At 42.0% G+C, this 16,772-nt stretch overlaps 1 protein-coding gene across 1 annotated transcript in view; it reads right to left on the reverse strand.

Annotated features, from left to right (window-relative positions):
- Positions 1 to 16,772, reverse strand: part of LOC310773278 (von Willebrand factor D and EGF domain-containing protein) — a gene marked incomplete at its 5' end in the record, with an annotated part of 66,994 nt that overhangs the window by 14,056 nt on the left and 36,166 nt on the right. The window contains 2 exons of the mRNA XM_083633156.1: positions 1,808 to 2,178; positions 11,352 to 11,522. Coding sequence (XP_083489282.1) covers positions 1,808 to 2,178; positions 11,352 to 11,522 — 542 coding nt within the window. The remainder of the gene's footprint in view (positions 1 to 1,807; positions 2,179 to 11,351; positions 11,523 to 16,772) is intronic.

A 16,772-nucleotide genomic window follows, 5' to 3' on the forward strand; every position in this document is an offset into this window, starting at 1 on the left:
AAACAAACAGACAAACAAACAAACAGACAGACAAACAAACAAACAAACAGACAAACAAACAAACAAACAGACAAACAAACAAACAAACAGACAAACAAACAAACAAACAGACAGACAAACAAACAAACAAACAGACAAACAAACAAACAAACAGACAAACAAACAAACAAACAGACAGGCAAACAAACAAACAAACAGACAGGCAAACAAACAGACAAACAAACAAACAGACAGACAGACAGGCAGGCAGACAAACAAACAAACAAACAGAGAGACGGCACCGAAAAAATAAGAATGATTATTAGGGCTGGGTGTCGGTACACTCACTGATACCTTGGTAACACTTTCTATGAAGGTCATGTCTATAATGCATTATGAGCCCATCCATAAGACATTTTAATGCATTTATAAGGCTTCATAAAACCATACAAATGTTTATAATCATGCATGGAAACCAATGATGGAAACGTATAACAAAGTTTATAAAGCATTATAAGTGGTGGACATACCTGTAATGTATTATGATAAACATCAATAATACACTATAACACGCCTGGCTTTGTTAGCAATTGTATGATACTATAACACAGTGATTATGAGCAGTATTATTATTATAGATTATTCTTTCAAACACTGTTGTCACTTTGGCATGGAGTATAAAGCATTATGAATGCCCAACTTATAATGCGACATGATTGGCCCACTAGCGCAGCAGCTACAGTCTGTGGTGCTGAAGTCCAGTGTGGTGTATAACATCTAATGAAGTATCGGTATCACGGCTGGTATCGGTACTGGTATCGAAATGTTTGAAACAATACCAGCCCTGGTTCACATTGAGGTACCAGTAATTGGATGCTCATAGAGAGACAAACAAACAAACAGAGAGACAAACAAACAGACAGACAGACAGACAGACAGACAGACAGACAGACAGACAGACAGGCAGACAGACAGACAGACAGGCAGACAGACAAACAAACAGAGAGACAAACAAACAGACAGACAGACAGACAGACAGAGAGACAGACAGACAGACAGACAAATGGCACCGAATTTTTTTTTTTCCTTTTCCTTTACTCCTCATAATAATTCGTAACAGACTCCTGAAGACCTTTTACAGTCATGATGACAATTCTATTAATTTGTCACGATGACAATAACACATAAATTGTTATTGTCATCATGACAATAACAATTTATTTGTAAGGCACTTTTTGAAACAAAGTAATGTGTAATGAGGAAAGGGGTGGGGAGAATAATCTGGTTCCAAAATGTAATTGCAAACACATGATTCCAGTGGCGCCAATGACGTCGTCGTCGTCGTCACTGGGGGGCAGCTCTCCCAGAGCATAATGGAGAATGGAGGAAAGGGAGTATGCAAGAGGTTGGATGGCGCTCCACGCTACAGGTATCGCCAGAAGACTGCAAAACATACGTATAGGATATGACCCATATACAATGAAGGGAAGCTGTTTTTCCAGCAACTTGTCCGATTTTGCTAGTGCTTTCCTATATCGATATTGAGATATGAGAATAGATAACGTCTTAGGTGTTAGATATCGTAATATCGTATAAGTGTTGTTTTCCTGGTTTTAAAGGCTGCATTACAGTAAAGTTATGTAATTTTCTGAACTTAACAGACTGTTCTATTATTTGCCTTCACCCACTTAGTCAAAGTGAAGCGTGAAAGCACCAATAGTCCTCCCTACAATACTGTCGCAATCTCGAGGTATTTGGTCAAAAATATCGTGATATTTGATTTTGTCGCCCAGCTCTAGCAGCCCAGGATGCATAGTAGCCTACTCACCTTGGAGACAGTTGCCTGGGGAAGCACAAGCTGCCTGGAGGTAGTGATGCTTGTTCTGGTGTGCGTCTTGGCACTTTGCCAGGTGACGTGGCTGTTGGTGGTGAGATGGAGGCCGCTGACCGATGACCTGGGGACATTTCTCAAAGCGGTTGTGACCGCCTCTCTCCTCCCCGTGCCCCCTCCCCGACCGGGAGGGAGCGCCTGGCGCGGGGCGTCTCCTCGGCTCCCTCTGGTGACGGACGATGACAGGTGTCTGATGCTGTGCCTGGCGGGCAGCACGGGCAGGTGGAGCTGGGAGACTTTGTTGTTGCTGCCATGTGGTGATCGGCTGGTCTTGCCTAGCGTCTGCTGCTGAGGAAGGTGATTGGACGCTGATGGAATAGAGGAAGAGAGAGAGGTAACAGACTTTTACAACTGCCATTTTTCATCACAGAAGTTAAGTAGCCATATTCAACCCTCTAGTGGGAATTTGTTTATTTATTTATTTTGATGACCCTTGTGTTGGTAGGCAGGGAATCTACCACTGCACTAACCGGACGCCCACCTGCCAGGTATTTTTGAAACATGCCTGCCCTTTTCCAAACAGTTTCCAAGGATGAGTTCCCAGATGTTTCTGTGTAACAATAGGCACGCCATTACAAAATTGTAATGGGGGGGGGGGGGGGGGGATTGAGAAATTGCTGACAAATAAATCAATTAGCAGTGTCACCCATAGATTTGTTCTCTACTTACACGCAGCACATGATAATAAACAGAGGAAAACAGGCATGTTGACATCAGCCCAAGCACAGCTGAGCCGCAGTGTAACACGGGTGACCGCACACTGCTGGAATGAAACGGAGCTGATGGGCGTCGCCTCAGCTGCTCCAAAGCCTGACCTCATTTCCACACATGAGGTTTATGTCAAGGACCAGCGTCACACACTTTAATGATTTACATTCATCGCACTGATAGTAATCATGACATAAATAATACTCATGATCATTCCTGCTGACACAATATTACCATGACAGCTACAATAACTACTACTTAGTATTATTATGAATAATAACTTTGTCATTGTAGTTACTGTACAGATGTTGGCAGTGTTGTATTCAAGTCGAGTCGGCACATATTCAGGACTCGTGACTCAACTTGGACTTGGGCAGGGATGACTGGGATTTGGACTGGAACATTCATGCATTCGGACTTGGAAGTTGGAGATGAGCACTAGCCCTGTTAATTGATAAAGACTGTTTTTTATTATTATCTCCGCCAGGGGATCATGTTTTCGGCTGCGTCTGTCTGTGCGTCTGTCTGTGCATCTGTCTGTGCGTCTGTCTGTGTGTTCCTCCTCTCCTCTAGCTTGGCCTTCGCGTATCTCGAGAACCGTTGGTCGGATCGACTTCAAACTTTGGGAGTGTGCTAAGGAGTCCGTGACGGAGTGCAGTGACCTGTGTTCGTGCAATTCGGCATAGCACCACCGTCTATGAGCGCCACCTACTGGCAAAAACAAAAATGTTTATTTTAACAACTTATCTCAACAACCGTTCGTCCGATCGACTTCAAATTTATTATGTTTTTGGTTGGCACGTGTGTTCCACCCACATGTGGATTCACACTTGTTGGACTGTTATTGCACTCATTACTGCACTACCAGTGTTGACTACTTATATCATATTATCACTTACCTACTGTGTGATACCATATATCACTTATCATTTAGTATTTATATTATTCATAGCACTCATGCTCCTGGTGTTGAATGTTATATTGTATATTGCTACATTATAAATTGTATTGTAGTGTACATTGTGTAATGTAGGGATTGTATTTATTACATATTGTAGTTCTTATTTGGAAGTGTATTGAGTAAAAACACAACAAAGGTTACTACATTTTGACAAGACATAACTTGTCAACCTAGGCAACCGAAATACTGTATTATGGCCAATCTGTCTTTTCATTGTCCCATAAGTGTGTGTGTGTGTGTGTGTGTGGGGGGGGGGGATCACTCATATTTCAAGTACACTCAATCATCAATCACTGACTGACTCAAGGGTGGAATGACATCATTGGTGGGGGACAACGGGCCCTATTCTCCCACAGGCCTTCGGCGCTAAAACGGGCCTTAAACGCAAAAAAAAGTGCCTTGCGCCTGCCTTGCGCCTGCCTCGGGAAGATATCAATATGGCTTTACGCTGCCAAATGCGCTTTAGGCCGAATGGGCGTGGCGCAGTGCCAGAATGGGCGAGAATGGGCGTGTCGGCCTTAAATATCGGCCTAATGATATCTTCCCACCTGGCGTAAATATAGCGCTTAGCGCTTTTGAAAACCAGGCCTATTCAGTGCGCCAGTTGCGCGGAGCGCTCCCCTCTGGCACCCTTCTCTGTGTCACTCTCTCCCTCTCTCCTCAGTCTGACAGGCACAATACGACTGTCTCTCTCTGACTCCCTTGCTCAGACAGACACAACACACGTCCCATAGGAAAAAGCAGTTGTAAGTTCACTGCCTGTGAATGTCCCAGCATGCAATGGGCTTCTCCATTTCGCTACTAAATAGCAACCAAATGAGCCGAAATAGATATAAAGGTCGATTTAAATAATGTTTAATGGTAACACAACCTGCAATTGTAGAACATTTCAATATTGGACCAAATAAAACATCGAAATGAAAACACCACCCTATGTGAAACCTATATGTCATCCTGGGCCTATATATGTCCCTTGTCGATTTAACGTGATTTAGATAAGTGACAGCGCAATGCGCTTCTGTCATGTCCTACTGTGATGTCCGCTCCAATAAATTGGCTCTACTTCACATTTTAGTTTTACAATAAAAACACATTTATGCAATGACTTTACATAATGTAGGCTATATTTATGTGCATATCCTACCATCCTAGCAGGGGAGAGAAAACGATATCTTTCTGGACAAACTTTCACCAATCTATTAATCTCATCATATAGGGATAGACTATATTTGTCTAGCTGATGCCTTTAGAACATTCTTTTCACTTTGATCTTTCTATAGTGTAGCGTATTTACATGCTTGCAGTATTTAAACTGCAGTTAGATTGGTTTGAGAAGCATAATAATATGAAATAATAGCCTATATATGGAGACAGACAGACTGGATGAAGGGAGGGGGGGGGGGGCAGAGCGCTTGGCTTTTGTCTGGTTTTGCTGGACCACTGGAATTGGAGCTTAAAAGGCAAGCGTGCGATTCGTTTATTGCACTTATCCAATGAGCATGACGGTGCATAATTTTACGCTTAAAAGGCGTGGTTGTAATGCTTTAGGCTGCGTGTAGCGCCAACACCAAGATATCAAGTGCGCTGGTCCACGCCCACTGCGCCAGGCGCTCGGCCTAGAAACTACGCCGATGCAAAGATAGGGGCCTACATGTTTACTATTATTTGCTTGTAATAATTTGTATTTGTACTGTTCACATCAGCAAAGTCTATTACACACAGTAATTTGGTGATTCATCTTGTATATGACGCAGACTTGGTTTCGTCTCTCCACATTACAGATGAACACGATCCACAGAAAATGGATTCAAACTGGAATACATTTGTGGTGAAGACTCCAGGCGGTCCTACACCACTTGATATGACTTGGAAATGCTAGCAGACACCCACAAAGTGATTTACCCAGCGCAATAAATGAAATTCCAACAAACAAGGAAATACACATAAAACGGAATCAGACTGTCCTAATACAACCCACAATGTGTTCATTGAGAGAGATGTGAGATTTTTATATGATTTAATTATGATTTTATCAACTTCTAGTAAATTTTATTCTGAAGGAGGACAACATAACACTTTAGGATAATAATAATAATAATAATAATAATAAATATAGCCGCAAGCGGCGATGCGGGGTCCAAGCTTCTGGTGACTTGGGGGTTATATGTCAGATAATATAGACACTGCATTGCACATTTAGTCAGAGTTGATATGTGCACAAGTGTACCAAGTTTGCAAGTAATATGTAGTAAGTAGCAGTGGTGGTGGTAAGCCAAATGGTGGCTGTCAAAGAGGCTTATTAAGCAATGGACTTTTTCTAGGCAAACTGTCATAATTTCAAATCCTAGCTTCCTGATAAGCTTAGATGTGTTAGCCATGAGTGGACAGCTTACTGAGGTGTTGCTTTTGTGGTGTTCCGAGTCCATTGGATGAAGATAGTGTGCTGCTTCTACTGTACACTTCTGATCATGGTTATAGATGTGCTCAGTGAGGAAAGGATTAAACAAACTGTTCCTGAATGGTGATCTAAGTAATTGGTTGTCACAATGAAAAGCCAATGCTTTTGTAGTAGTGGTGGTAGTCATAAATCTGGTCTGCATAAGCACAAGGCCAGAATTTGAACCATTTGTCTTGAAATTAATGTAAAATCCTAACTATTACTAGATACTCCACATGGTACATTCATAGTGTCTCTGTATAGGTACAGTATAACAAGATTAATATTCAGGTTGTGTAAATCACCCTTTAAGTCAAACTGTTAGTGGCTTAATAGGTTATCAGTTAACAAGTTACTTGTCTGTTATTCAGATGTTTTAAAAGGGTAAGCTTGGGCACAGTGGACATCTACAAGTTGGCAATAAAAGTGTAAGCTCAAGGTTGACTAAAGGAGTTAGGATATAATGCATAAAAAACTGGGACAAAAGACAGCAAAGGAGGCAGATATATGATTCAAACAATAAGTTTTTATTGCAAATAGTTTTTATGAAATGAAAAACTTAAAGTAAAAATAAATATATCAATCCATTTGTCCTTGTGTGGGGCTGAGTCGGGGTTTCTGGACTGTGTGGAGGGACTGTCGAGTCTTGGAGTCAAGTCTGAGTCAGGGCTATGATTTGTCTATTATGTCAACTCAGATGTGATTGAGCATGAGGATAGCTTCTTCCATTTCGTCTGTAGTCATTTGAGTTGGTGATTTTGTAAGCAGTGGTGTGATAAGTGCAAGTGGGATGGTGTATGATGTTTCCTGGTTATTGATGGACAGAGAATTGGATATGTGTTTTGCGGTTTCTGTTTTATGGCGTTGATTGCATTTGTGACATTTGTATGTGAGTGAGTCAAAGTTTACAGTAGTGATAGGTGCCAAAAACAGAAGTACTTGTTTGTGACGGTGGCAGAAGAGACTTCACCATAGATGCTTTGAGTGGTGGGTGGTGGTGGTTCTGTGTATGATTCAAGTGCAGTGGTGGGTGTTGATGTTGTGGTTGGGGTGGTTGTCAGATATGTATTGGTTTGTATGCATGTATGGATAGGTTGGTCAGGTGGTACCAGTCGTCAATGTCAGGTTTACAGTACCCCCACACAGCTAGGTCAATGGTTCCAGTTGCGTCAATGAGGAGGAAGGTTGTTGTATTCATGGTGGTGCCGGCTCAGGTTGTTGCTTCAGTTGTGGGTTTTACCAGTTTGATTACTTTGCAAGTGATGTTGATCTGTGGAAGAGCATGGCATAAACAGACAAATTAGTCATAGGAAGTAGTATGTTTAGCTTTCATAACTTCACATTGACATGACACTATTTGCATATAGGTTGACTTTAGAAAATCTGGAGTATGTAATTCAAATTCAAAGATTCAAGGCCAAGGTTCAGTAGGTGGCATTTTGTTTTTGCATGATATTGTATGTTTTATCTAATGTCACTACTGTGGCATAGGGTGCAAAAAAAGATAGACTTACTTTTTCGAAGTGGCGTCCTTCATTCAGAATGGTGGGGGTTGCATGTGAATAGCCACCCAGGGAGTGATGGATTATGGGAATTTGAGTCCGAGTCTCCAAGCCCTGAGTCAATTAGGTGGCTCACACGTGTGTGTGTGTGTGTGGGAATGGGGGGGGGGGGTGTCACAGCAGGTGGCATTAAAAGTTTAGACATTACAAGTACCGCATAGTACCACACTTCAAATAAACCAAACTATACCTTTCACAAATCAACTCAATAAGTGTCAAACTAAATGAATGCCTGCAAAACTGTTTTCGGATGTGCGAGATGTGCAAAATAAATAAGCATTGTTTCGGTGGAGTGTCCCTTTAAGGCCAAAACTAACATCTCAGTTGGCTTTAATTAAAACACAAGATAGGAATACATTTCAAATCACAACACATTGCCGTCACTTCAAATTACCTTCATACCTCCCTTTACATAACATTGAAAATATATTTCAGATTGTGTAAACCTCCCTTTAAACTCACAGATTTGGCTTTTGGAGGTTTCATTCAGCAGGTTTCAAAGATAAGTTGAATTGGATGTTAAAAAACGTTCCCTCTATACTGCCAACTGTCTTGCACCATCTCCATTCATCAGTGATTCAGTGCACCTGGTACAGAGCCTGGCCACAGCCCAACTCTGATTGGCTCAGATTGATGTCAGTCACACTGCAGGATTACAAGCCCGCCAACTTCTGTTTCATGTAAAATACATTGGTGATACATTTTGCAGTGTAAACATTGGTGAACTGGGTTTACAATTATCAAATTATGTGTTCTTAAGTTAAAGCAACTCTGCTCAACATGTGGTAAAATATCAGCCAGGATGAGCGGTTAATGCGTGTCACACCTATGAACAGGTGAGGGCAATGTGACCCCTCAGCACTGGACCCAGATAAAACCACAAGGAAAGATGGCAGGCACACAGCAGGACAAGGTGCAGGGTGATTTTATTTTCCCAACATCAAAAGTGACAGTGAGGCAATCAGCATGTTGTCTGTGGATAAGAACACAAACAGAATTATTTACCCAAATACACAATGTTAACAAGCAATCCAAATGACATCAAATTAGCAATAAACAAACAATGTAACAATCAATTAAAGCAACAATAAACAATATATTTTAACCATGCTAAAGAAAAAAACATATGCAATTCACCTTTAAGGTCAGCATGAGTTGGACTGGCTCACAGCACCTCTGTAGCAGCAGACTGGGGTTTGGGGCAAGTTTTGCACTTCTTTTATAGCCATAGCTCCACCCATCTCCCCACCCACATGGCACAATCCACAAGTGAGTGAGTGAAGCACTCTGGGAGATGAAGTACACCAGTGGTGGCCATTTTAGTGTGCGTGTGCGTGTGCGTGTGCGTGTGTGTGTGCGCGTGTGCGTGTGCGTGTGCAAACAGACAAAATAGTCATAGGAAGTAGTATGTTTAGCAATAAAAAACAATATAACAATCAAACAAACAATAAACAATATATTTTAACCATGGCTAAAGAGAAAAACATATGCAATTCACCTTTAAGATCAGGATGGCTTGGAATGGCAATTCAACAATGGCTAACAAAACTACAACTTACTTAATAATGCATCTGAAGGGAGGATAAACACCAACTGAAACACCAACACAGCCTCTACTGCAGTAACGGACACACACTGAGTGTAGAGGCTGATTAGCGTCTTAAGTGCAGGTGTGTGGTGATCAGTCCAGAATTAGGTGCAGGTGTGGTGTATATGTGTGTGCGTGTGTGTACGTGTGTGTGTGTGTGCGCGTGTGTGTGTGTGTGCGCGTGTGCGTGTGTGTGTGTGTGTGTGTGTGTGTGTGTGTGTGTGTAGATCCGGTGACCTGACGGTTTCCAAGCAGTACTAGTAGTAGTAGTAGTAGCAGTAGTAGTAATAGTAGTAGTAGTAGTGTTGGTAGTAGTGGGAGTGGTAGCAATAGTAGCAGCAGAAGTACTAAGAATAGTAGTAGTAGTAGTAGCAGCAGCGGCAGTAGTAGTGGTGGTTGGCTGTTATAGCGCCACCATCTGGTGGATTGGTGTAATTTTTTTACTCTGAGTAGTGGGTGATGTCGTGAACCTGTGTGGAAAGTTTGGGTGATGGGGGGTGTATGGTTTCTGAGATCCACACACTTTTAGGGCAGGAAAAGAACAAAAGTAAATACACAAAAGTTTAAACATTTATCATTTCAAGACGGTTTCACGTATCCAAATTCTTTCTACGATTTTTAATCAGGGAAGTCCAGAGATGACACACAAAAAGTTTGCGCTCATTCGGGCAGATGGCCTAGGACGAGTTCGTTTTTTTTTTTTTTGAGAAAGTCCAAGATGGCGGAAAATCTAGCAGACTTAAATGGGCGTGGTCTATATGGATAGATGCGTATTGATCCAGGGAATCCAGCAGATGTGGAATTTTGATTCTACGCCTCACGGTTCAGCAGTTATGGTCCAATACGTGAAATGGTCTGTTATAGCGCCACCATCTGGTCAATATGGCTAATTTTTTGTCTCTGAGTAGTGGGGCACATTTCCAACCTATGTGCAAAGTCTGGCTACTGTAGCCCTTACAGTTTTTGCCGTGCATACTGTTTTAGCGGAGAATATGAAAAATAATAATAAACGGAACAGATACAATAGGGATCCACGCACTTCGTGCTTGGACCCCTAATAATAATGAATATTATTATTTGTCGTTAATTTCTCAGTAACCTGTTAAAAAACAGAAATGACCACATGCATCCTCTCGTGAGCAGGGCTTCCTCCAGATAGCTTTCTCACTTTTTTCTTCTGTTTTTGTCAAACTGTCAAAACTAATCATCAAGGAAAGTATAAAGGTTTCTACCAAATAATCCTGTGATGAGCTGAACAACAGGAACACCACATGAAAAAGAACTTTGAAGTGACTAAATTACACTTACAAAGGCCGCTACACTGGCGAGGCACATTGAATCCAATGCCAATTATAGTAGTATGTGCCAGCATTAAAAAGATCTTTGATCAAAGGATCAACAGGCAAGTAACACATTTCCAAAGAAGCCAAAGTTGTTGAATTTCCAGTCCGTCGGTCATAAAAACAGTAACATCAGTTGATGTAGCAACTCAAGCAGCTTATGCCAAACACATATTTATGGAAGCCCATTTCCACCAGTGTGATGAAAGTCATTATAGTGAGAAACTTTCTCCAAATAATGACTTATTAGGGTTTTCTGTACCATTATAAGGCTTAAGCGCAGCCCCAAGCCATTTTGGGCCACCTAAAACAAATTAATGTAAAATCAATGTTGGTCCCAAGTGGACTACTTTAGCAAGTTTTGTCTTTTGGGTGTTGTTTAGTTAGTATCACTCTGGCTTTTCCAAATGTGTGTACACAGATATGGCAATAATAATGGTCCAAAACAATGAAATAGCATTTTTGTGTGAACATTTTGTTCCCCTAGCAACCCCCCCCCCCAAAAAAAAATCTCAGTGACACAGCATCTAAGCCATCCAAAAAGCCAGGGAAAACCCTGCTTAGTATATCGAAAATAATGACTTAATTAATATCTCAAAATCATTGATGGTGTTCTCAATATTTTCACTTAGTATCTCAAAATAATGAGATTACTTTGAGATACTAACTCATTTTGAGAAAGCTTCTCAATATTTTGAGATATTAAATAATTATTTTCAGATACTAAGTCATCATTGTGAGATACTAACTAATTATTTTGCATTATTTTAATTTATTATTATTTATTTATTTTCATCCCCCACCCCCCTTCCCATCACACTGGCGGAAATGGGCTTCCATACACAACTGCATATTGATTGGGGAAGGCAAGAAAAAAATCCGTACCCGCTTTGGCATTCTTGGTGCAGACGCGTCCGTTGCCATGCAGGCCGGGTGGGCAGCGGGCGCAGACGTAGCCGACGTGTGGGGGCCTGCGGTTGATGCATTGGACCCCGGGGAAGCAGGGTCTGCTGGCACAGCTAGCCGACAGGTTGGCCACAGGAGAAGGACCGGACCCTGCCAGACACAAACTGGAGTCAGATCTCTGTCAGCCAGACAGGGAAACCAAGGCTGACCAAGGCAATGTGCTAGAACGTGTGCCATGTGTACGTGTACATTATTGTGCCTTGTTGTCTGGGAGTGTAGGGCTGCAACTAATGCTGTTTTTTATATCATTGTCGATTAATCTGTCAATTATTTTCTCGATTGATTGGTTATTTATCTGACCTATAAAATGTCAGAAAATGGTGAGAGATGTTGATCAGTTTCCCTATAAGCCCAAGATTGTTTCCCTATAAGCCCAAGATGATGTCCTCAAATGTCTTGTTTTGTCCACAACCCAAAGATATTCAGTTTACTCTCATAGAGCAGTAAAGAAAACAGAAAATATTCACGTTTAAGAAGCTGGAATCAGCTAATTTTTACTTTTTTTCTTAAAACATTACTCAAACCGTTTAATCGATTATCAAAATAATTTATTTGGTGATTAATATAATAGTTGACAACTAACTGATTAATCGTTGCAGCTCTAATTTGGATTAGTTAGTGTTAATGTGTGCTCTTCCTAAACTTCTAGGTGCATTCCACATTTGGCTAGAGAGTGTTGGAAACATCCTTACCAGCAGCTGGTCTTGATGGCTGGGCTAGAATGGAGGTTTTGGCAATAGGCTCAGTTATGGGCTGACCAGGCTTGACCTGATCCGGTGTAATTCCTGGGACATTCTTGGAAGTGTCTATGTTAGTCCTGGACGGGTTTAGGCTAATTCCTGGTGTCTTTCTCAAAGTATCAATCTTAGTATGGGATAGCTCTTGTGTAATTCCTGGTATGTTCTTGGATGTGTCTATCTCAGTGTGGGATAGGCCTGGTGTAATTCCCGGGATGTTCCTGTAAGTTTCTGCCTTTGTGAGGGATGGGTCCGGGCTAATTCCTATAACCTTCCACGAGGTATCGACTTTAGTTTGCAATCGGTCCGGGTCGATTCTTGGAATTGTCTTTGTTGTGTCGGCTCTTGTGTTTGAAGAGCTAACACTTGAAGTCTTTCGCAGAGTGTCTGTGTTCATTTTGGACAGTTGCGGGCTAACATCTGGTATGTGGTAGACAGTTGAATGAGGAGCAGATGTGGTACTGGGACTGATGGTGAATTGCCTGGGGACTGCTGTACAGAGAGAGAGAGAGAGAGAGAGAGAAAGAGAGAGAGAGAGAGAGAGAGTTAAAGAGAGATATTATAACATTATTGATGTATAACGCATTTATCCAATGTTCTTTACCCAGAGTTTCCTCCAATGAGTGTAACAGTAGAAAAAGCTTCAATAGCTAGATAACCACCGTTAAAAGCAACCCATCGTAAGGAGGAAAAGGGTCAACGAGTACAGATCAAGGTTATCATATCGTTAATGGAAACTAATGAAATAACAAAAACTAGGCGTGAAAAACACATTTTTGTTAACTGAAATAAAAATAAAAATTTGGCTTTACAAAATGATAACTAGCTGAAACGGTATTTGTGTTTACAAAACTACAATATACCAAAATTGTAGAGAAAATGTCTAGTTTTCGTCTTTGTCAAGAGAGAGATGGGACTTTTGAGTAAGTTTGTTAAAAGAACTCAATGAGGCATGATTACCACTCGCAGCCTATCAACACATTTACAAGCAACTAGGGGAGCGAGCTAACAGCTAGCGCAGCAGGGAACAGCTGGTGATTGACGATGACAGGCCGCAGACATGGCAGCAAGTCAAACAGCTTGGACAGCGGGTGTTTTACATTTATTTGGAGGTCGGGATGGGGAGGGGGTTCTCCAAGCATGAGGCCTGTATTGTTGGAGCCTTTGTAGAAGTTGATGTATTTATCCCGCATGTATCCTTCATTAGTAAGTACGCTGCTGCAGACATGCCTTCTTTGAATGTCATAATAAGTCTGAATGTATTGGGGGCATCTGGGTAGTGTAGCGGTAAAAGCACCACCGCGGGGCGGAGACCCGGGTTCAATTCCCGGCAGCGGTACTTCTGGCTTGGTCAGACGTACTACAGACACAATTGGCCGTGTCTGTGGGTGGGAAGCCGGTGGGGTATGAGTCCTTGGTCGCTGCACTAGTGCCTCCTCTGATCGGGCACTACGTCCTGCCGGTGAAACTATTTGCTGTCAGGTGAAAAGAAGCGGCTGGCCACATGTATTGGAGGAAGCATGTGCAAGTCTACAACTCTGGGTGGAGCAACGACCAGCACGGCAGGGGGAATTGGCCATGTACAATTGGGGAGAAAATGGGAGAAAGAAAAGAAAAAAGTAATATCATAAAACCCGGCAACACAATTCAACTGTTTCACTTGTCTGTAGATGTTTAACAAATTATCTATACTGTAGCAGCGTATACGTGACAATTCATGAACAGACTGAGAGGTGTCCGTGTGCATGTGAGTGAGTGAATGAGTGAGTGAGTGAGCAGAATTGTGTCCGGCCACAGCTATGCCGTTTTACGTGCGATTGAGCTTAGGTGATTACCCTGATTACCTAATGATGTGATGTCATCACTGATGTCAGTGAAGATGTCATCAGTGATATCATCCTTCCCAAAACCATAATGCCTCCATAAAAGGCATACAAAGTGGAACTTCTACATCTGTAGGCCCTGCATGTGCATTTTATGATATATGCACAGGAGACGATGATTGGCACAGATGGGGGAAGACAAATGTTATTGTATTTATTTAGAAATGTTATGTTTTAACTTTATGCGTAGATTCTCCTACATAGTTCCCGATGGCCCTCACGCAAGTTGTGTATTTTTTGCAATGAACGAATAGAATTCATGAAGTGTAAAAGTTCAACCCCGGCGGTCCCTCGGCTCGAGCAGATCAGAGGATCGCGGAGGGAGATTAAGAGAGAGCAACAAAAGAACAACACTAAAAACCATGGGTGGAGAAAGGTCTGGATTTATGAGACGAAGATTACAGTATTCCATAAAAATGACAAACGATGTACTGAAACCGAATATGTTTTATATTGTGCGTTGCTGTGGGCCAATTTCTCCATAATAATGTCTTGAATCTTGAGCCTTATTTTTTGATGGTTGGGTTTTTAGCCTGTTTAGGTGCCAGATAAGTATTGTTTTCCTCAAAACTAACTTGTAAAACACAGTCCTCTTTTTAGGATTTTTTTAGGCTGTGAAACTCCAAATGAAAAAAGCTCAAGAAACGAGTCACTGAGGAGAGTCTGGAGATGTGAAGCCAACTGTCGCCCCGTTCCTTCGTTTGTTGGTAGTCTAACTAGTCTTTACTCTTTACATCTGTCTATCGCTGCACCATTGACACAGCCGTCAACTTGGCCACCAAAAAGTAGTAGTGCGATGTATTTGATAGATAAATGAATACCGTAAATTCCGGACTATAAGCCGCGGCTTTTTCCCCGTTTTTTGGCCTTTTTTGGCCCCTGCGGCTTATATAACGGTTTTGCTTATCTATGGATTTTTTCCAAAAAAAAAAAAAAAAAATCTCTCTTTTTTAGCACTCTTTCTAACTATAAATCCACTTCTGTTTTAATTTCCTCTCTTGCCCTCTTTTCACCACACCGCGGACACTGTGTGCACTGTAAAAAACAACACAGGTGGTGTTGTGTTATGTTGTTTTGTTGAAATGTTAATAAATGGGAGCTTCCTCAAACAGCCATCTCTTTCCCGACAATCCCCTCTGTGCATGAACCCTTACATATGGTAATTAAACATTAAGGGCCCTATTCTCCCACAGGCCATCGGCGCTATTACGGGCCTTAACCGCAAAAAAACGTGCCTAGCGCCTGTTTCGGGAAAATAGCAATAGGCTTTAGGCTGCCAAATGCGCTTTAGGCCGAATGGGCGTGGCGGAGTCCCTGAATGCGCCAAAGTGGGCGTGTCGGCGCTAAATACCGGCGTACTCCTATCTTCCGACCTGCCGTTAATTTAGCGCCTTGCGCCTTTTAAAAGCAGGCCTATTCAATGGGCCAGTCCGTCCCCTCTCTCCTCTGTCACCCTTCTCTGTGTCACTCTCTCCCTCTCTCCTACTGACAGGAGCAGGCATTGGTGTGCGTTTACCAGTTTATTGTGAAATAAATCCTTCCGCGTTGAGTTACTGTCACAAGCCTGTGTGACAACGCTTCCAGCCTGGGTAAAACAACTCCGTCCGTACCGCTTTGAGGCTGCAGGCAGTCTGACAGGCACAATACGACTGTCTCTCTCTGACTGCCTGTGAATGCCCCAGCATGCAATAGGGTACTAAATTTCGCTACTAAATAGCAACCAAATGAGGCGAAATAGATATAAAAGGTCGATCTAAAATAATGTGTAATGGTAACACAGCCTGCAATTGTAGAACATTTCAATATTGGACCAAATAAATCATCGAAATTAAAACACCACCCTAAGTGAAACATATATGTCCTCCTGGGCCTATATATACCCCTTGTCGAGTTAACGTGATTTAGAGAAGTAACAGCGGAACGCGCTTCGGAACGCGCTTCTAATGGCATCTGCTATACTGTGATGTCCCTCCAATAACTTGGCCCTATTTCACATTTAGTTTTACAATAAAAACACATTTATGCAATGACTTGACATAATGTAGGGTATATTTATGTGCATCATCCTTCCTGCAGCAGGCGAGAGAAAATGATATCTTTCTGGACAAACTTTCACCAATCTAATAGGCTATATTTTTCTAGCTGATGCATAGAACATTATTTTCACTTTGATCTTGCTATAGTGTAGCGTATTTACATGCTTGCAGTATTGAAACTGCAGTTAGATTGGTTTGAGAAGCATAATAATATGGAATAATAGCCTATAATGCAGACAGACAGGCTGGATGAAGGGAGGGGGGGGGGAGCAGAGCGTTTGGCTTTCGTCTGGTTTTGCGGGATCACTGGAATTGGAGCTAAAAAGGCAAGCGTGCGATTCGTTTATTGCACTTATCCAATGAGCATGACGGTGCATAATTTTACGCCTAAAAGGCGTGGTTGTAATGCTTTGGGCTGCATCTAGCGCCAGCACGACGATATCAAGTGCGCCTTTCCACGCCCACTGCTTTGATCTGCGCCTGCCGCTCGGCCTAGAAACTGCGCCGATGCAACGATAGGGGCCTAAAACACAATTAAAAAAAAAAAAAAAAAAAAAAAAAAATACCATTAAAACACCCGCGGCTTATAGTCCGGTGCGGCTTATATATGTAAAAAACAGTCAACTTTGCAGGTGCGGCTTATACTCCGGTGCGGCTTATAGTGCGGAATTTACGGTACATAGA

This window comes from Poromitra crassiceps, assembly GCF_964638095.1.
Source record: "Poromitra crassiceps genome assembly, chromosome: 3".
Taxonomy (NCBI): Eukaryota; Metazoa; Chordata; class Actinopteri; order Beryciformes; family Melamphaidae; genus Poromitra; species Poromitra crassiceps.